General features: G+C 36.1%; 1 protein-coding gene across 4 annotated transcripts in view; it reads right to left on the bottom strand.

The window, feature by feature from the left end:
- The window catches only part of ARHGAP5 (Rho GTPase activating protein 5), a 78,621-nt gene that overhangs the window by 46,477 nt on the left and 10,791 nt on the right, over positions 1–21,353 (bottom strand). For all 4 annotated transcript variants that reach the window (XR_009007503.1, XM_057543047.1, XM_057543048.1 and 1 more), the window contains exon 2: positions 15,584–19,471. Coding sequence is in view for 3 of the 4 variants with exons in the window: in XM_057543047.1 (XP_057399030.1) it covers positions 15,584–19,303 (3,720 nt within the window). In the remaining variant the exon portion in view is untranslated. The remainder of the gene's footprint in view (positions 1–15,583; positions 19,472–21,353) is intronic.

Raw genomic sequence — 21,353 nt, 5'->3', positions numbered from 1 at the left:
TAAGTATTGTTACTGACTTACAAATCACATAAAAACATACCATTTCTAATCAGAAAAGTGTGTGTGGGGGCAGGGAAGGGAACACAGGCAGAGCTTTCAATGCTTAAAGCAACAGTCCTCATTTTAATTTTCAGTTCTTTCCAGAGGAGTCTCTCCTTTGGATGGATTGATCTTTCAGTGTGTTCTTCCAAGTTCCAAGTTATGCAACTGATACCTTGCATAATCAATCAAGTCCTTTCTTCATTTCAATTTCAGGTTGCTCTACCTAGCAAACTCCCAGATCTCATGAAATCCAACTTCTAAGTCTTCATATATTATCACTCTGATGATACAGATTACATAAACTCTGGTAGGTACAGATTACATACAATATAACTAGTTGTCTGAAATGTTACCAACAAAGCACTGGAATACTTGGTCTGGCTCAAGACCTAGCCCACCAAGTCAAGTAGTGTGGATCCTTCCTTACTCCTTAAACAATCCTTCCACTACCACCACCACCAAAACAGAACAATGTGCAAGAAAGTAGAAATGAAGAGACTGTAATTTCAAAGCTGAGGTAGGGATACAGCGACTGGGTCCTCTTCTTAGGAGCACTAAGGTGCTTTCCAGCCTGCAAACTACTAGCTGCACCATTTGACTACAAAAGTGAAAACTGAGGCAAAGATGGATGTTTTTGTTTAGAGAGATAATACAGTGGTAAAAAAGATTACACTTAAGCAAATTAATGAAAACAGCAATGCCTAGCCTATGGCAGGAGCAACAGGAATAAAAGATCTTAATCTGCAATGACACCTAAAAAACAAAGTTGTAAGAAAAGTAAGCTAGCCAGTCCTAACTGTTCCAATCAACTCTTAAGAAATTCTCTTTTCATATTACCCTTTAGGAACCAATCTAAACTCTGAATACTTCACTAAAATTGGGGGTAGATTTCTCTGGCTTATGCTCAGGGAATATCCGTCCCCCAAAGTCCATAAAGTTACAAGGGCAAGTTATTTAATTCTGCAGTTACACCAAGATCAGATTACACCAGTAATCTGAGGCAATGAAATGCTAAGTGGCTTATAGCATAGAATTTCTGGCAAAGTATAAACGGATAATTTACTAACATATAACTGCCCTGACAGTCAAGTTATATAGTTCACATATACTGGGGGAAAAAAAGCATAAAAAGCTTATGTGACTTTACCAATTTTTCTACTAATTTACACTGGTGCAAAAGAAAACTCTATGTAGGAAAATAGTTTTGAATTAGACATTCCTATATTAGCTCTTATGATGAATAAAAACATATATAACTTTTTTTCTATAAGTGATAGTTCTTAAGCATGAGAATCACTACAGGGAGTTCTTTAAAAATGTGAATTTTGAAAAACTCTACATTATTCTAACATACAACCCTTAGTTAAGAGTTGCTAATCTATAGCTACAAATTTATACCAATTCAAATTAACTTATATTATTTAAAATCTATTTCGTACATTAAACTAAGGCTAGATGATTACAACTGCTATAAAATCCCATCAAGGTTCTCTGAAATGCTAGAAAAAGTTGAGGCATGTGGTTATTTGGTCATTTATATCTATAGCTTTTGATGAACCAACAGTCAGAAATGGCAGGTCCCAATAAATAATTATGCCAGCAGGAAAACAGGATCTGATTTATGATAATCCAACTTTTGATTCATTACTACATTCATACAAATCTTAATTTCTGCTTAAATACAAATACCCATGGTCTTTTTTTCCTGGTCACTTAGGCAAATCTCATGTCTGCAAAAGCATATCCAGTAAAATAAACATTCTATTTCACAAATAATATAAACAATGTTATCAGTTAAGTGTCCAGTGGATATTAAAAACTATCATTAGTATAAGTAAACAGGACCAGGAAAAGGCATATAAATAGCTCTTTACAGAATCTGCTCTTCCACTTCAGCAATATCAGCAACACAACAAAGGAGAGCATCTAAGCCACATCCTCAAATATTCAATAAATACTATCGATACAATCAATAACACTGAAAAAAACAATACGTCAATTGCTTCATATGTAACCAACAAACAAGAAAAACTTAAGTAGCAAAAAACAGTTGAGGAGGCTTTCAAAGAATAAATCCAGGAAACAAGAAATTTTGGACTTCTCTGTTCTCTTAAATTTATGATGGGATTCTTGAAATAAAAGATTAAAGAAGAAATGAGACAATCAGAGGCAAAATGTAAAGAAAGTGAAGAAAAAAACCCATTAAAGAAATGAATACCTCTTTAGTAAAAGACTCAATATGATTGAAAAAATCAGAATAAAGTGGAAAAGATCATCAGAGTTCTCTTTTCTACTATATCATTTCTTTGACACACGCCAAAAAATACTTTTGCTCCCATTTTTAAGAGAAGTCTTAATCTTCTCTCTGCTAGCTACTGCTCCAGAATTCTACTCCCTTTTGCAGAACAAACTCTACATAAATCATCTATACTAGCTGTCTCCAATTCCTCTCCTTCCATTCCCTCTTATATGTACTTATATTAGTTTATCACTCTCATCACTCCACTAAATCTGCTCTTATTAAGTTCACGAATGATTGTTTTGCAATAGTCAGTTCTCAGCTCTCATCTTACTTAACTTTTCAGCAGTCACTCTCTTCAGTGAACTTCAGGAGACGACCTCTATTATCTCACTTGTTCTCCCCTTATTAGTCTCCTTAGCTTGTCCCTCCTCGGCAACCTTGTAATACTATGAATACCCCAGGCCTCAGTCCCTGCCCTTTTTTCTCAATATCTATAATCACCCTCTTGGTAATGTCATCCATATGCTGCTAACCCAAATTAATACCGCCAGCTCAGCTCTTTCTCCTGAACTCCAGACTCATTTGAAACCTTCTACCTGACTCTTCACTTGAACGTCTAAGAGATATTTCTGTCTTAATGTGCAAAACTGAACTCCTGATGATTTCCTTAAAATGAGCTCTATCTTCAGCCTTCTACATCTCAGTTGCTGGCAATTCCATCCTTTCAGCTGCCAGGCTAAAATCTTGGAGTCATTTTTGATCCCTCTTATTTTCTCACACCCGACTTCCAAATCTATAAGATCTTAACCATCTTCACTGCTAATTCCCTGGTCCATACAGCTATCATCATTTCACATATGTAGATTACTGCGTTGACTGCTCAATCAATCCTCCCTGCTTCTACCACCATTCTCTACATACCGTTCTCAATAAAGCACCCAGAATGATAGTGACCCACAAATAACAGCCTTCAAGGCCATATGTAATCTAGCATGCTTTGAACTCGGCTTCTATATATTCTGACCTCATTTTCCTCTATTTCTCCATCATTTTACTCCCTTTCCTTACTTCCTTGTGCAAGTAAGTTACACAGCTTACTTGCTTTTTTAGCATGTGACACATGCTCCTAACTTAGGACTTTTGCACTGGCTGTTCCCTTTACCTTCTCAATGAGGCCTACATTGACTAATAAACATTGTAATCTATGGCCTGTCTTTCTCTAAGTACTGCCCAGTACTTCTAATCCCTCTTACACTGCTTTTCCTACCCATAAAACTATATAAATGTTCTCATATATCATCATCATCGTCATTATTATTTTGGTGTACGCCTGCTACAATTTAAGCTCCACACAAGGGCACGGATTTTTATCTGGTTTGTTCATTAACATACTCCAATGCTCTGGAATTCTGCTTGTGAAAAAGAGAAAAGTGCAAAGACAGTCGAGGTCTCTTCTGAAATAATGAATTTAATTTGTAGATTGAATGATCTCACCATGCACCAGGAAAGATAAACAAATAGGAGTAAACCATCAAGTTATAGACATATGCTGCTGAACTCAGTAAGCTTCAAAAATCTTAAAAGCATCTAGGCAGAAGAAACCAATGACCAACAAAGGAGGGAAAATATCAGGCTAGCCTCAAAGTTCTCACGAAAACTTGGGAAGTCAGAAGACTCTTCTATGTGAATATTCATGGCAAAAAGATTTGTCAAAGATTCTTTATTTAGCCAATATGTCATCCAAATGTGTGTAACAAGCAACTACAGAATTTTTTAAGTTCTCAAATATGTAACAGTTAATATTTAAATTATAGCACTCTCGAACTGCCTTCTTAAAAATCCTAAACACATAATGAAACATCGTCAGGCGGAGACGGGGCATGGAGGATAAATTAAGAGCTTCGGATCAACATATACACACTACTATATAGAAAACAGATAACCAACAAGGACCTACTGTATAGCACAGGGAACTATACTCAATGTTTTGTAATAATCTACAAGGGAAAAGAATCTGAAAAAGAATAACTAGTAGTTCCTTTATTTCTCTCTCTCTCTTTTTTTGCTGATGAAGAATAAAAATAGATAACAAGAAAAAAGCAAACTAAAAAATAAATGTAAATGGATTAAGATCAAATCAGCTATAAAAGACTCTCAGACTTGGTACAAAACTAAACAGAGGGACTTCCCTGGTGGCACAGTCGTTAAGAATCTGCCTGCTAATGCAGGGGACACAGGTTTGAGCCCTGGTCTGGGAAGGTCCCACATGCCACAGACCAAGTAAGCCCGTGTGCCACAACTACTGAAGCCCATGCGCCTAGAGCCTGTGCTCTGCAACAACAGAAGCCACCGCAATGAGAAGCTCGCGCACCACAACGAAGAGGAGCCCCCGCTTGTTGCAACTAGAGAAAGCCCTCGCGCAGCAGCGAAGACCCAATGCAGCCAAAAACAAACAAATTTATTTAAAAAAACACAAAAAACAAAAAACTAAACGTGACTAACTAACCACATGCCATTTAAACAGACTCCTAAAAACTGAAAACAAAATGATGGAAAGAGTAATGATTTTTTTTGTTTTTACAAGAGCAAGGTTAACATTGCAGCTGTCTTCAAAGCAAAAAGCTTTCAACTATACAAAAGAGACTCACTTGACAATTATGTAGAATTCAATCCACCAAGTAGCAGAAACAAAGTATAGCAGAAATATGTACCTCTATGGAAACAGAATAAGAAATTTTAAATGATCTCCTTTAGTCCTTGTCAGATCAAGTACACCAAAATTAATGACAATAAAGACGAATTAAGAAGGTTGATTTTAACAGATTTACGTATACTGATATATGTTACAGTTTAAGAACAGGATAAATAGTGTAATTCCATTCCATCAAAATAAATCATTTATGTTAATATTACAGCAAAACTTAAAAAACAAATACCAAACTATTGACAACGATACCCTTAAATTTAGAGCAGGGTAGAGAAAGAAAGAGAAAGAAAAGACTGGGGGGAGGTTATACAGAATTTTCACTGTAAGTTGTACATTTCCTTTTGTAAAGGAAGTACTTTTTGAAAAGATAAAGATCACTTGTGTAACCAGAAAAAAATCAAGATTTAAAAAATTATGTCTATGAGGGACTTCCCTGGTGGCACAGTAGTTAAGAATCCACCTGCCAATGCAGGGGACATGGGTTCAAACCCTGATCCGGGAAGAACCCCCATGCCGCGGAGCAACTAAGCCCGTGCACCACAACTACTAAGCCTGCACTCTGGAGCCTGTGAGCTACAACTACTGAGCCCGCGTGCCACAGCTACTGAAGCCCGTGTGCTTAGAGCCCGTGCTCCGCAACAAGAGAAGCCACCACAATGAGAAGCCCACACACCACAACGAAGAGTAGTCCCTGCTTGCTGCAACTAGAGAAAGCCTGCACGCAGCAACGAAGACCCAACACAGCCAAGAACAGATTAATTAAAAAATTTATGTCTATGATATATAAACTTTAATCCTCTTTTCAAAAAGGAAAGAAATAGGCAATCAAATTTCTCCCCAATGGCTTCCAATTTGAGTTTTCTCTGGTCCCGATATACTCTGTCCCACACTCAAGAGATTCTCAACATATCACACAGCATGTTAAAAAATTCTGAGAAGTTGTGCAATTAAAGAACCTCAACACAGTTGAGTACATACTCATAGAAACTGCACAGAGTACACACACGCGTGCGTGCGTGCACACACTCACAAGTACAAGCAAACCTGGGGGAATTTAAAGATCTGTGGGTCACATTAATGTCAATACCCTGTTTGTGATATTTTACTAGTTTTGCAAATGTTACCTTTGCGGGAAACTGGGCAAAGGGTGCATGGAATCTCTCTGCATTATTTCTTACAATGGTATGTCCATCTACAATTACCTCAAATTAAAACTATTTTTTTAAAAAAAGGTCATTGCAATAATCCAAGTAAGAAGTTATGATAGCCTCAACTAAGACTGTGACAATGAAATGGAAACAACATGTTTTACAGCAGAATAAAGATCAGAGAAGTAAGATAAATAGCAAGAGCATGTAGCTTTGACCCACAGTACCTCCCTCCTGAAAATACATTCTTACCCAATCATGGTGAGGGTAGGGAAGTAATATCTATGACCTGTGAGGAAAAACCTGCCTTTCCTAATGAGCAAGTACAAACAAGCATTGTATGACTGACTTCTAGAATCTCACAGGAATTTCATTAAAGACCACATTTGGCTACACGGGGTCTCTCAACTTCAGTATTACTGACATTTTGAATTGCAGGGTGTTTAGCAGCATCCCTGGCCTCAATCCAACAGATACCAGTAGCAACTCCTCACCTGACTTGTGACAGCCAAAAATGTCTCCAGGTATTGCCAGATGCTCCCTGCAGGTCAAAATTGACCCTGGTTGAGAACCATTGTGCTAGGCTAATAAAATCAAGGACTAAGAACTCAAGTTTGGGAGATGGCTACAGATATAGCCCTGGGAAGTCTGAGACTTTAACTTAAAAAAAAAAGTCAATACATAATTCAAGATAGAGAATCACTACTGTACGGTACACAAAGATGAATGACAATCATAACTGCCTTCAAAAAGCTTACAATGTAGTAAGAAAAACAAAACTTATTATAATAACTACAAAGCAATAAATAAATAAAACTATTATAAAGTGATTACTTTATGTGGGAAGAATAAGTATTACACCATAGCATAACACATCAATATAAGAAAGAAGTCTTTAGAGTCAGCACTCCATGAAGGTCTACTTAATCCTTTTTTTTTAATTCTAATTCTCTAAAAGCTGTTAGGTGCTGGATGTTGTGAATGCTCTTTCAGACCCTTTAACCTAACACTAGGTGAAAAGAGGGAAGAGAAAATAACTGAGGGCAAATAAATGTGGTCTGGGTTCTTGTATACATGTATCAGACAAACACAAAAGTGTTCCTACACTGATTCATCTCTAAGATGACACCTTCCTATAAAGCATTTCAACATATATTATCTACCTCATATATTATCTACCTCAACAGAGGTTCTAGAGTCCATGTATACTTTAGAAAGTATATATGATACCCTTAAAATGCCACTAAAATTTTGTGAACGTGCATTTTTCCAGGAAAAATACCCAAACCTTTCCTCAGATTTTCGAAGGCTAAGAACAATTTCCAAAAAGCTCAGAACAACTACACACACATACACGAACAAACATATGCAAGGTGTACCTTTATATGGACAAAGTTAGATACTAACTCAAGATCACTTTTGTCACACCCTTATATTTTGTTGTAAGAACTGTAAAATCAGATATTACTACTTTTAAAAAGCAGTCCTAGGGGCTTCCCTGGTGGCACAGTGGTTGAGAATCTGCCTGCTAATGCAGGGGACACAGGTTCGAGCCCTGGTCTGGGAAGATCCCACATGCCGCGGAGCAACTAGGCCCGTGAGCCACAACTACTGAGCCTGCGCGTCTGGAGCCTGTGCTCCGCAACAAGAGAGGCCACGATAGTGAGAGGCCCGTGCACCGCGATGAAGATTGGCCCCCGCTTGCCGCAACTAGAGAAAGCCCTAGCACAGAAACGAAGACCCAACATAGCAATCAATCAATCAATAAATCTTTAAAAAAAAAAAAAAGAGACGAAAAGCAGTCCTCCTTCCGCTGAGGTTTCTCTTAACACAGTCATAGATTAAGCCCTATTGAGGACTCTTTCAACACATCAGCTGAGATGACAAGAAAACATTACAGAGCTGAAAATCATAAAACTATACCTACTGTGGAAATAACTCTTCTAGGTTTGAGTGGGATGATCTGTAGTATATACATTTTTGGAGCACATAAAATTGACAACCCTATAAACTCACTTATAAGTCTTGGAATAGTAACAATTGGCCATTGATATAAAATTATAGTAAGAACACAGTATTCTATGTTATAGAGGTGAAGTGCCTCCTTGATATATTAACTAAATACAGTCTAACAATTAATATAATGAATGTGCTGCAGAAGAGTAATTTCAATAATTTGTGCTATGCCAGTTTTTGCTAAACATTCAACATGCTGTTTTGAAAGCTAAGAAAAAACACAAAGTTTGAATAGAAAGCCACACTGAAGACATTTACATTTGCTTTTAAATTAGTGAAAACAACCATACCACTGACATAATCATTTAAATTGAGTCTTATTAAAACACATCAGTCAAAATATACTTTAAAAACTAACCATCTCGTTACATTTCATTCTGAATTTGAAGAGTAATAGATCATGGTCAACCCAACAGCACAGAACAAATTCAAAGAAACAGCAAATAGTAAAATGCAGGCAGAAATACTCACATTATATATCCACACTTACGTCATACCATAAATTGATGTTGCCAGCACCAGAAATGCTACTAAAGAAACCAATTTTAACTTTATGAGAAATTTCAGAAACACCTTAGAACTAATCAATCAGAGGTAGAACATATTTAGCCAATATGAAAGCAATAAAAATCGTTACTAAGACTCCTAAGTAAATGCTTTCCAAATGAAATGAGAGATATGAAAGAACCAAAAGTTTTACTAACCTTGATGAAAATATAAAATATGTTTAATTTTCACCAAAATCAAATGTACTAGACTGAATTCCTGAGAGCAGAGCCCATGACCAAGTCATCCCTGTATCCTTAGCTTTGGACAGTGTTCAGGCATAGAAGGCATTCAGTAAGATGCTTGTTGAATAAAACAACAGTTTCCTTGAGTCAAAATAAATGTAATTATTTAAAAAAACACATAAATGGTTCTTTCATTACCACTACAAAAACAAAGCTATATACTCCTACTGACTTCAACTGATCATAATACAACATACTATGCTAGGCCATGGAGATCAACTATAAACAACATATAAATCTAGCCTGCATTAGACACTGCAGTTTTCATCCCTTAGAAATTACCCAAATTTGGGGGAAGCCAACCTCACCCAGAGCTCTAAAGGCTCAGGCCTACATTCAATAGCATAATTCTCCACCCCTGGCCAGACTTTACTGGTCAGGAATGGATATAAGACCCAACTCATGGCAATGAGGCTGGAAAAGATGCTGGTTGAGGAATCTGGGAAAGCAGTTTTCTCATTCTTCTGATCATACTTCCTTTATAAAAGTGACCCTCACTCTCTCCCCTAAGGAAGTGTCTGCAAGGTAATAACGTATATAACGGGCACCCTATTATCAACTGCCCAGAAATATAACCAAGGTACTCCCCAAAAAATAGGTGAAAAATAGAAAACCTGAAACTGTCGAGCAGTTCAAGACTTTGTTAAACGACTTAGCTCATTAAACAAAGTGCAAACTACTCTATCTGTATCTGATCTGTAAGTATTGCTCTTCCTATAGTAAGCTCTTTAAGCATCCAATTTTTATTTAGCTTTAATTATAACTCTTTCAAGAACCTCAGATGTGAACACTGACAGTCAGTTAAGTGACTGTCAAGAGGTTAAGTGATATACACTAAAAATAAAAAGCAAACTTACCCTATAACTTATACATTTTGATATAGACAAACAGCAGTTCATCACAGACATATTTTCATATATTTCATTACTTTTATATCTGGAATGAACAATCTATAAATCAAGAGAAAATTCTGGTCACCACTGTTTGGCTGACAGTATTTTCAAAAGGCATTTTACTTAATAAAGACTGTAGGTTCTAGAAGTCAGAAGTCAAACAATTCTAAACTTAAGATTTACTATACTCTAAAGGATCTACCCTATTAACAGCTTGGTATCCATTCACTATCTACTAATATTAAATTAACATCTTCGACTCAATATATACATATAGATATTTCTTCAGTTTTTTTGAAGAAAACATACCTATTTTGGTATTCTTCCCTAAACAGGCTCCAAACCCTAGTATAATGGCTAAAGCAGCAGAATCTTCTAAGATACTATCTGATAGAGGGGTTTAATAAGAAGGGACCAATAAAATACAGAGATAATAATAAGGACTGGATGGAACATTTGAGAGTAAAATAGGAGTTGGTAGTTGCTAATATAAATAAGAGGATGAAAAGATTCATGACCTGGAAATAAGACAGGAAAACAATTTTAAAGAAAAGCTCAAAATGAAAAATCATTAGAATACCAGCTTATTCTAATGCACCACAAAATTCACAAAGTATTCTACTATTTACTATCTGAATCAAGCTGACAGCACTGAAATGGATACTGAAGAAAAAACAAACTAGCCTAAACACAAGTATACCTCACTTCATTGAATGGATGTTAACAACTGGCAATTTTATCAATACAACTCAAATTTTCTCATTCAGTTCATTCTCTTAAGCACTATTTTTCAAGCACCTGTTAAGTTACGAAGTCAATTCAGTAGGTCACAACCAGCACCTCTTTTTTCACTGCAATAGACTAGAAAATCAAAATAACTTATAAAGTAGATATTGTTTTGCAAGATTTCCTTTACATAGAAATATTTATGTCTATAACAGGTCATGACTTAAGAAAATCCTTGCAAATCAAGAAATGTCTTAGGGGTTTTGTTCCCACAACTAACACTAAACTCATTTTGGGGTACAGAACAAAAGATAATTAAGCATAAAGCCTTCTCTGATTGGCAGGAATGACAACTAAAGCCCACATTAAGAGAAACAGATCTTTGAGCCTTCCTTAGATGCCACTAATGCACAAAAGTTATAATTTTCCAATATCAAGGAATCTGAGAAAATATTCCTAGACTATAGTTCTCATCTTGGAGTCAAAGAATGAAGGTAAAGAGAATGAACTTTTCTCTTAGAGAGAGAAAAAAAAAGTAGTAGTACATAAATTCAGGATCAGAAATCACAGGAGTATTTAATTTAAAAATGAGTCAGGAGACTAATCCAGCAAATGGGACAAAGGACTATTCTGAAATACAGAGTATACTGGGATATTTCAGGCCTGAAGCACACTATAATAGCATTTATTGAGCACTGCTGTATGTCAGGCACTTGAGACACACAGTTCCAATTTCTACCACAATTCCAAGGGAAACATTACAATTCCTAATTTACAGGTGAGGGAATGAGCTAAGAAAGGGTAAGCGGTCTATTTTTACTCTCCCTACCTTTAAGGATCCTCTCTGCTCCTTGGCTATTCAACATTGGTCTAGGGTGTGTTAGGCACTCCTCTGTATTCACTCCCTAGGTCATTTCATCTACTGCCATCTCTACTTCATTGTCTCCTAAATACATATCTCCAACTCAGACCTCTTCTCTGAGGACCTATATACCTAACTGCCTATTTGACATCTCCACTTGAACTCTAAAAGTTTTAATTTCCATCCCTCCACTCCACACCTGGCAAATTTCCAATGCTCTACATCAGGAACAGCATCATCACTGATTAAGCTGCACAAGCTAGAAACCAAGGAGATATCTTTCCTATCTCTTTGATCATCTTTACTCTTCCCCCACATATGCAATACGTTATCAAATCTTATGTATTTTAAGTATTTCTCAAATCCATCCCATTCTATCCACTGCCACCACTCTCCCTCCCCACTCCAACTATTCAAAGCTTTTATCATGATTCGCTTAAACTACTGTAAATGCCTACTGGTCTTCTGTATCACTCAACCCATACTCCATACTGAAACCCAGTGATTTCAGATCCACTAACTCTGTTAATTTCAATTTACACTTAGGCTAAATAACAAAAATTCCTAACAGTGCTAAAAAGGTCTGCATCTAGTCCCTAGTCTCAAATCTCTCCTTTTATTATTCTCTCCCACAGATCAGGTATCAGCAAACTACGGCCTAGGGGACCAATCCACCCTGCTGCCTGTTTTTAAAAATAGCCATACTGGGCTTCCCTGGTGGCGCAGTGGCTAAGAATCTGCCTGTGGATGCAGGGGACACGGGTTCATGCCCTGGCCCAAGAAGATCCCACATGCCGCGGAGCAACTAAGCCCCTGCGCCACAACCACTGAGCCTGCGCTCTAGAGCCCGCAAGCCACAACTACTGAGCCCGCGTGCCCCAACTACTGAAGCCCGCGTGCCTAGAGCCCGTGCTCTGCAACAAGATAAGCCCCCACTCACCACAACTAGAGAAAAGCACGCACGCAGCAACAAAGACCCAACACAGCCAAAAATAAATAAATAAATAAATAAAAAGAAGCCATACTCATTCATTTACATATTGTCCATGCCTGCTTTTTTTACAGCAGATCTGAGCAATTATAATACAGGAGGTATTACCTTCAAAGTCTCAAATATTTATTATCTTGCTCTTTAAAGAAAGTTTGCCAACGACAGCTTTAGATCAATGACTAGCCACAGTGACCTCCTTTAAGAACATGCACATTCTATTCATTCAGCATTAAATATTCTTCCATCCACCCAACCATTCCCCTAATTAAGTCCTATTCATCTATCAGATCTGACAAAATGACAAGTCTCAGGGAAGCCTTTACTCACCCTTGTAGACCAGTATATCCCAATTCAGATTAGCCACATTTCAAGTGTTCAACAGCCTCACATGGCTTGGAAGGACAGCTCCAAGTCAGAGGTCTGTGTATTTGGGAGCACTCTGTTGTTTTACTGGTAAATGTGCCTGTCTCTGAGCCAACAGCACATTATGTTAAATACTAAAGTTCTACATTATCTGATAGAATAAGCACATATATCATCACCACTCTACCTCTGCCTTTCTTCTTCAAAAGTGTCCTGGGTATTCAATATTTGGTTTTACTATTTACTCTTCCATATTTGTATTAGAATCAGTGCAAAATTTCTTGAAAAATCTTTGACACTTTGAATGAAACAACACTGAATCTAGAGATAAGTCTGAACAGCAATAACTTCTTTATGATAAGCCATATTCATGGACAGAAAGGCAATAGTTACTCCATTTATTTAGATCTTCTTCAATGTCTTACAATAAAGTTTTATAGTTTTCCACACGGAGGTTTGCACATGATGTTACAATTACTCCCAGGCACTTGATAATCTGCCATGCTTTCATAAATGGTGTCTTCTCTGATTATGTTTTCTAGTTGTTTACTGCTGATGTATAGAGATGCAACTGACAATTACTGATCTTACATGGAGCAGTTTTGCTCTTTTATTAATACTAATAATTTATCTGTAGATACTTTTTGGCTTTTACATAGGCAATCATACCATCAGCCAAGAGTGACAATTTTGTTTTTTCCTTTCCAATGCTCACCCTTTTAATTTTTTTTCTTATCATACTGCTTTAACTAGGATCTCAGTATAATACCAACTGGAAGTGGTGATGGTGTGTACATTCTGTCTTGTTCCTGGTTGAAAAGGGAATCCATTTCCCTAATTAGGATGATGCTTGTTGTAGATTTCACTTGTTTGCATATTTATAGATACCTTTTCTCAAGTAAGTTCTCATCTGTTCATAATTTAGTAGCTTTCTCATGAATTAAATTTTATCAAGTGCTTTTTATATACATTGTTGGATTTTTTTTTTTGGTATTATATATTCACAATCCCTTATGTAAAACCCTTAGGGTAAGATATTTTAGAATTCAGAAAACTTTAGTCATCATCCCTACTGTACAGTACAAAAAAACGTCTATTAGGTAACAACCCCAACAAACTGTGGGTCAGTACCTGTATTCAAATACATTAATACACTTGCAGTGAACTATATGGATATTCACTCTAAATAAGACAATGCTTGCATGTAGCCTCACACATTAGTTCAAGTCAGGTTTTCCCACCAAGAACAGGGTAAATCAGATTATGCTGCCAAGTTCTAAACAAACTTGGTTTTCAGAGGTTACTGGATTTCAAAATTGCAGTTAAGGGTCTGTAGACCTGAACTTTATTTAGAATTTTTGCATGTGCACTCATAAGTAAAATGGGACTATAATTTTCCTTTCTTATATTATCCTTGACTGGTTCTGGAATTAAGAATAGATAACTTCAGAGAATGAATTAAAGAATATATTATCCTATTCTATTTTCTGGATTTGTAGAACATTGGAATGATCTGTTCCTTAAAAAGTCTCCTGTAAAATTACCTGGGTCTGGTATTTTTATGGCAAGATGTAACTACTACTTCATGATTTATTTAATAGTTACAGGATTATTCTAAACTTTCTTGTCGAGGAGTTTAACTTTGTTTAAACTTTCAAATTTGTTGACATAAAATTGTTGATAGTATTCTCTACTATCTTATTAATCTGATCTATCTGTAATTATATTCACCTTTTCATTCTCAGTATTTATGCCTTCTCTTTTTATCTGATCAATCTTGCCAGATCTTTGTCTGTAATTTTCTAGTCTAAAAAATGTTAACCATCATCTGAGCCGACAGTGAGCTGTAATCTTTTTGCAACGGCAACATCAAAGATCACTGATCACCGTAACAAATATAATAATAATTTAAAAGTTTGGAATATTGCGAGAATTACCAAAATGTAACATGGAAGCAAGTAAGAGGTAAGCAAATGCTATTGGAAAAATGGCGCTGATGAAGACTTGCTTGTTGCAGGGTTGCTAAAAACCTTCAATTTGTAAAAAATGCAGTATCTGAGAAGCACAGAAAGCAAACTGCAATAAAACAAGCTATGCCAATGTATCAAATTAATATTGCAAAACTGGTAGATCAAAAGGGAAAAAACAAACAAATGGGAAGCTTACAGACAAACAGAAAAAAATGAATAAAATCAGGCTTCCCTGGTGGCGCAGTGGTTGAGAATCTGCCTGCTAATGCAGGGGACATGGGTTCGAGCCCTGGTTTGGGAAGATCCCACATGCCGTGGAACAACTAGGCCCGTGAGCCACAACTACTGAGCCTGCGCGTCTGGAGCCTGTGCTCCACAACAAGAGAGGCCACGATAGTGAGAGGCCCGCGCACTGCAATGAAGAGTGGCCCCCGCTTGCCACAACTAGAGAAAGCCCTCGCACAGAAACAAAGACCCAACACAGCCAAAAATAAGAATAAATAAATAAATTAAAAAAATAAATCACTTTATATCTGAGTTTCTGCAGAGAGAATACACATATTCAGCTAGAACTTTTATGCTGAAGAATATGAAATCAAACTTCCACCCCAAATAAGATAAAGCACAATAAAATGTAATAAGTAACAAAAAAAATCTGCCCTCACAAAATACTCAGAAAATTTTAAAAAGCTGTCACTTATATTTACTGAATGACACAGGCAGCCTAAGTTCTCACTGATGTCAAATCCATTCTCTTAAAAAATAATAATAATTTTTTAAAAGTCAAAAGCAAACATCTTTAGAAACATTATGAACCATACATTAAACTTACCTTTTTATCTTCTTTTACTTTGTGGGTTTTCTTCTTCATTTTCTTATCATCTAACTCCTGGTCTGAAGTGATTGCAGGATTATCAATACCACCTTTCCAAGTTTCAACAGGAGAAAGAAGTGGATCTTCTTCACTTCCACGATGTCTTCCTTTTCTTTTCGTTTTAGAAGTGGTGAAAGCTTCATCATCACTTGCATCTGAATGCGTTCTTCTGTAGTATGACTTGGCTTTACTGAATAGGGTTTTAGATTTGTATTTGTATTTTGAAGGTCTCCGTTCCCCATGACTTTTTGAGATTCTATCAGAAAATCCATTTTCTTCATCTCCTTGGGTGTTATTCACAAATGAGTTTCGAATTTTAATAATGCGATTCTGACTATCATCTGGGACAACATATATCTCATCAGAATAGCCCTTCTGTTTGAAAATTGTGTCAATGGGTTCTGAATAGTTATCTGAAGGATCCATATCTTCAGGATGTGCCAAAGGCACCCGGGAGGTCTGTTTTCTTGGATTTTTACCAATACCAGCTTCAATTGTTTTTAAAAGGTTTGGATCCAACTTTTTCACATTTGTCTTAGGTACAACTGGTTTAGGTTTAATAGGTGGAGGCACTTTATGGTTGCGTTCATGGTCATGACAGTTTGGTGTGCTGTGAATAGGATATTCATTTCCTTCCAAATCTAATCTATATCTGGAACGGTCACTAGGCGTTGGAAGCAACTGTACATCATCCCCAATTGGACTATAAGGAGGTGGTGCTTCTGTATCATCATCTGAATCAGGGTAGTTGTTATAGGGAAAACAGTCTCTGGGAGATGGCAGGAAAACATCTTCACTTTGATGGGTTGATTCCCTTGTATTATCAGATAAATAGGAATTTTCTATCATACTTTTTTTCTCTAGAACATCACTGAAAAACAGTGTAAAGACCTCAGTTTGCCGATGATACTGAGATAAAGAATACAGTGCCGTAAATTTAGCAGTGATCTCAGTTGCAATGTGTTCTCCTTCAGTCATTAACTCTTTGATGGCTTCATTTTCAAAAAAGTCTGCTTGGCTGTCAGTAACTGCCACCAGCTGTACAGGAATGGTGTCCTGAACTTCTGACAGAAATGCTCGAAGCATTCCCATTGATGCTTTCCGTTTGGCAGAATAAACTAATATATACCCATGAACCAGTTCATCTTTCCTTACTCCAATTGAGGAATGGTATGATAATACTGTGATCTGTATTCGCCTCCTTTTTTCACCAATGATTTTATCAAGCATTAGTGAATTATTCTGTCCAGCTTGAGCAGCACTGCAAGAATGAGAATCAAGGAAGGGTGAAAGAATAAGATCCACACTAAATGGATCACCACACATGGCACACATGACAATTCTCAAGTCAGCTTCTGATACATCCTTATTGGTGGGAACTGGGCTCACCACATCTAAATTATGTTTAACTGATTCTAATACTCCTCTTAGAGCTTGCTTTATTTGGGTTTCATTAAATTTACGAGGATATGTACCAGCAGGTACATCTACAAAAGGACATTGTAACTTGTTTGCCAACTGTTGCCCTTGGTGCCTGAGAATTGGTAGATTCTTACTAATAGAATCTCTCTGATTAGCCAGAATTAATGTAAATGGAAGGTTAGCCATATACTTATCTTTTCTGATCTGAGAAGCTTCCGTTCTTATTTTTCCGATAAATTCCCCAATAAAATTCAGTGACTCAATGGAATTAAATACACAGAAGCACCCATGTGGTTTAAAGGCAGCAGTCCACAACTGACTCAAAAAGTAAGGCGACTTGGCATCAACGGGCCGAAGATCAAGTTCATAAATTTTTCCATCTAAGGCATACTCATCATCAGTGGATTGTGTCCTTATCTCATTTGCTAGTTCTTGGGAAAGGCCATCCTTCCCTAAAATGAAAAGGTTAACTTTATCTATATTGGTACTATCATGATACAACCGTAAGCGGCCATGATCCAACTGCAAAAGACTGCTGGCAAGTAACTGCTCTACTTTAATGTCTGTACAGTTTTGGCCACTAAGACATGTTTCTTTAGTGGGATGATAAACAAATCCTATATGCTTAAGTAGAAGAGACTCCCTATCAGGTGCAAGTTTCTGTAAAGCTTTGTATCTAGGTTCTTCACTCAAAACTGTATGAATTTCACTCATTTTATCTGAACTAGGTGTTGCATTAAGATCTAAATCATAAAAAAGTTCAGAATGTTCAAAAAGCATTTCCTGAAACTCTTCTTTGGCTTTTTCAACTATTTCTCGCTGATGCCTACCATACACCTCTTTGCTATCAGCCTCAGTGATATATTTGAAGGCTTCATCCTCCATAACAAAGCACATAACTTCCTCCCATGGCTGCCCAGGTGAAATAAACTGAATTTTTTCCAAAGTCTTCTTGAATTTTTCCTTCATTTCTACCCTCCTCTTCTCTGATATTAGATGTTGTACATGGTTCTGATAGACTTTTTCAGCTTCTAAAGTGCTCAGGAGGTCAAATGGGATCCGTCTATCATTAATTTTGTCTATATGGTCAGTTTCATCCCAAGGTGTTTTTTCTAGCACCACAAAACATAACTGAAAATCTGCTCTCTTTTCCATTAACTTCAGAGCTTCTGACCAATTCAAATGTTCAATCTCTTCTAGGTTTGGCAAAAGAGTGTTAAAAGCTCTTGGTAAAGTATTTATATATTCTTCTCTTCTTTTTCTTATATGTTCCTGTTTAAGTTGTTCTATATGTTTTGAGAACGTATTTCTGGCCTTTCTTGTTCCCTCTAAGTTGATGTATTCCTCATAATCAGGATGATTTTTCAATTTGTTACTAACAGTTTTCCAAGTTGCATGATAATCTCTCACAGTCTGCACAAGTTTTTCAAACTTATCTGTTGCTGTGACAACAAGTTGTCTCTGCGTTTTATAAGCATCCAGATAGGGAATAATTTTAGGCTTGCCACGAGTTTTATCCAGCATTTGTACCAGTGCAGTGAAACATGTCTCAATGTTGACATTAAATCGTGCAGATGTTTCCACTACAAGAAGGTTCTTTTTGTTTGAAGCAAATGCCTGAACTTCTCTAAGATAATGATCCACACATTCATCACATTTAGTTGCTGCTATTATTACAGGTTTTTTTGATTTTGATAGTTGGACAAAAAGGTTATTTACAAATTTAAGTTGATCATCAAACTTCCTATTGCATCCCTGACTTACATCAATGCACAATAAAAATCCATCTACATTGAGCTTCCCTTCAGGCATCTGCTTCTGTTCAAAGTCTTGCTCCAAGCCTAGTTGATCAGTGCAAATGTACATTAGTTTTTCTGCTGACTGCAATTTAGAGGCAGCTGCACGTTTTATATATGGTTGCAAATTCGTACTCCGATGAGGCAAGAAAGTCTGGTCATCAATGAACTCAGTTTGTTCAATGACATGAATTTTGCATTCTACTCCATCTTCACCACTTTGTGTTATGTCACCCCAGTACAAAAAGTGATCATTGTTTACTACTCGTCCTCCAAAGTCAATGGTGCTAAGCACAGAAGTATGCTCTGGATAATATTCATCTGCTTTTGAGCGTACAAATCTATTGCACAAACAAGACTTTCCAACTCCACAGTTACCTTTGTCTTTTTCAGTCCCAGAGAGTCCAACTACACTGATGGTATAGGATGGGGGGCGAGGCTCTTTGTTTTTTGCCATCATAACTCTCTTGTCATGTCTCTACATTCATAAAGATAACCAGATATACTTCTCATTCTGAAAATAAAATCATCTCAAAATACAGATCCCGAATTTCAGAACTATATTTGGTTCTTTGTATTTCCCTCATTTCTGTGCAGAAAGGTCTTCAAGATCATATGGATCATCTTCCTAGAAAGAGAAAAAGGACAAATCTTAATCATGAATTACACATGTCGAATTATATACATATTAAAGATGTTCATAACAAAGCACCAGACAAGTTAACAATGTTACGTGTATTTTAAGAAATCACCAAAGACAGTTTATGATTTACTGTTATAAATGCAAGATGACCTCAAAATTTAAGGCAAATCTAACAACTCAAAAAACTAAATACAAATTTTAATGTGATCTTACAAACTTTAAAATAAAACCCTCTTAACCAAATGTGCATTTTGTTTCTATTTCTTCCTATGAGTTTGACGAAACAACTAGTCCTTTCCCCTCCTTCAATTTTCCTGCCTTTTCTGACTGGAGGCTGGCTATGTTTGACGATAACATACTAGTTGCGTTAACAACTCTTTCACAATTTTAAAAAACTATCTGCTTTCTATAACATGGTTTCTCAAAACTTATTCCCTAAAATGGAATTTCATATGAATTTAGCAAGATTTTAGAATTAAAAAAAATTTTCAGGAAGTTTCAACATACTCCTGTGAAATCTATCAAATTTTATATCTAAAACCAACTAAGAATATTCATATACTTAAACAAGGAAATAGAAATAAATGAACAGTTAATACAAATAATGACAGCGTTTAACTAGATCAATGCTTCTCAAACGATCTAAGGACCAACTTTTATTTCATATCTGTAAGTCAATTTTTAAAAATACAATGAATGAAATGTTTAAAAAATCTAGGTCCCAGTTTCTTATTAGATTCAAGAGACACAAAATTACTATCAAATTGTTTCTAAATGTTTTTGATTTCTGCATTTATTCTCTCTCAGAGTATTTACAAAGAGCTCACAGGTCACATTTTGAGTAGCACAAAGCTAAAGAATTTTACGATTATATATTTGAGAAAATCTTTTAGAATTATTTGATATACCAACAACATCAAATAAACTTTAAGAATTGCATGTAATTTAAATTAGGTTATTTGTGTGGAAGCAACGAATCAGTCTCTCACGAAGGTTTTATTTGGTGATTCTTCACATTCTTTCGAGGTTGAAGGAAAAGCAATACATCATTTCTACCACATCAAAATTTCACAAGGAAAATATCCAGTCATGTACATCAACATATGTGAAAATTATCTTCAATTCAGACAAAATAAAAGAATAAAAAGACCATGAGGAAAAAAATAAAAGGTGAGAAAAGAAGCACTACCTGCCCCCAATATGTGGCTTCTCCACTACCCTCAAAATTGCAAGTAAACATCTATTTAGGTTGTGCTGCGCATCTGCTATACTAACAACTAATGGTAAAGAGAAATTATTCTTGAAATTTAAAATTCTAATATTTCTAGTACAATAATATTTTAAAATAAAATTTCAGATTTATTCTTGTATTCTGTAAGTTTATCCTACCAGCCTCAACCAAATATTAATTTTAATAATATCAGCCATCTGATATTCAAGCAAAATGTTTATTAGCTTCAATTCGGTAATAAATAAAATATTGCCATGTTGAAGGAGCAACATAAGTAGTAGAAAACCATGAGTAAATAGAACTGATTTCAAATTCAACTCCTAGTATTTACTAGTTTATGACAATAGTAAAGCCCTAAACCTCTTGAGACATGGTTCCCCCACCTATAAAATGGGGCTGCCTATCTATACAAATTTAAGAACTGATTTTTTCTTTAATGTTAAGTGCTTAGCAAAGAAAAGGATGCTTAATAAATACTAAGTTCTGTTTTTAAAATTTGATTCTTAGAACCAAGGAAGCTGTTGAAGATTTATAAAAAATGATGTGATCAGACTGGTGACTTACAAATATTTATCTGGCAGCAGTATATACAATAACTAGCAGTATAAGAAATTAGGGCAGTCCCACTCAATGCTC

The sequence above is a fragment of the Balaenoptera acutorostrata genome, chromosome 3 (assembly GCF_949987535.1).
Source record: "Balaenoptera acutorostrata chromosome 3, mBalAcu1.1, whole genome shotgun sequence".
Lineage (NCBI taxonomy): Eukaryota > Metazoa > Chordata > Mammalia > Artiodactyla > Balaenopteridae > Balaenoptera > Balaenoptera acutorostrata.
Note: the sequence above shows the minus strand (reverse complement) of the source record. Positions and strands in the feature narration are given on the sequence as shown.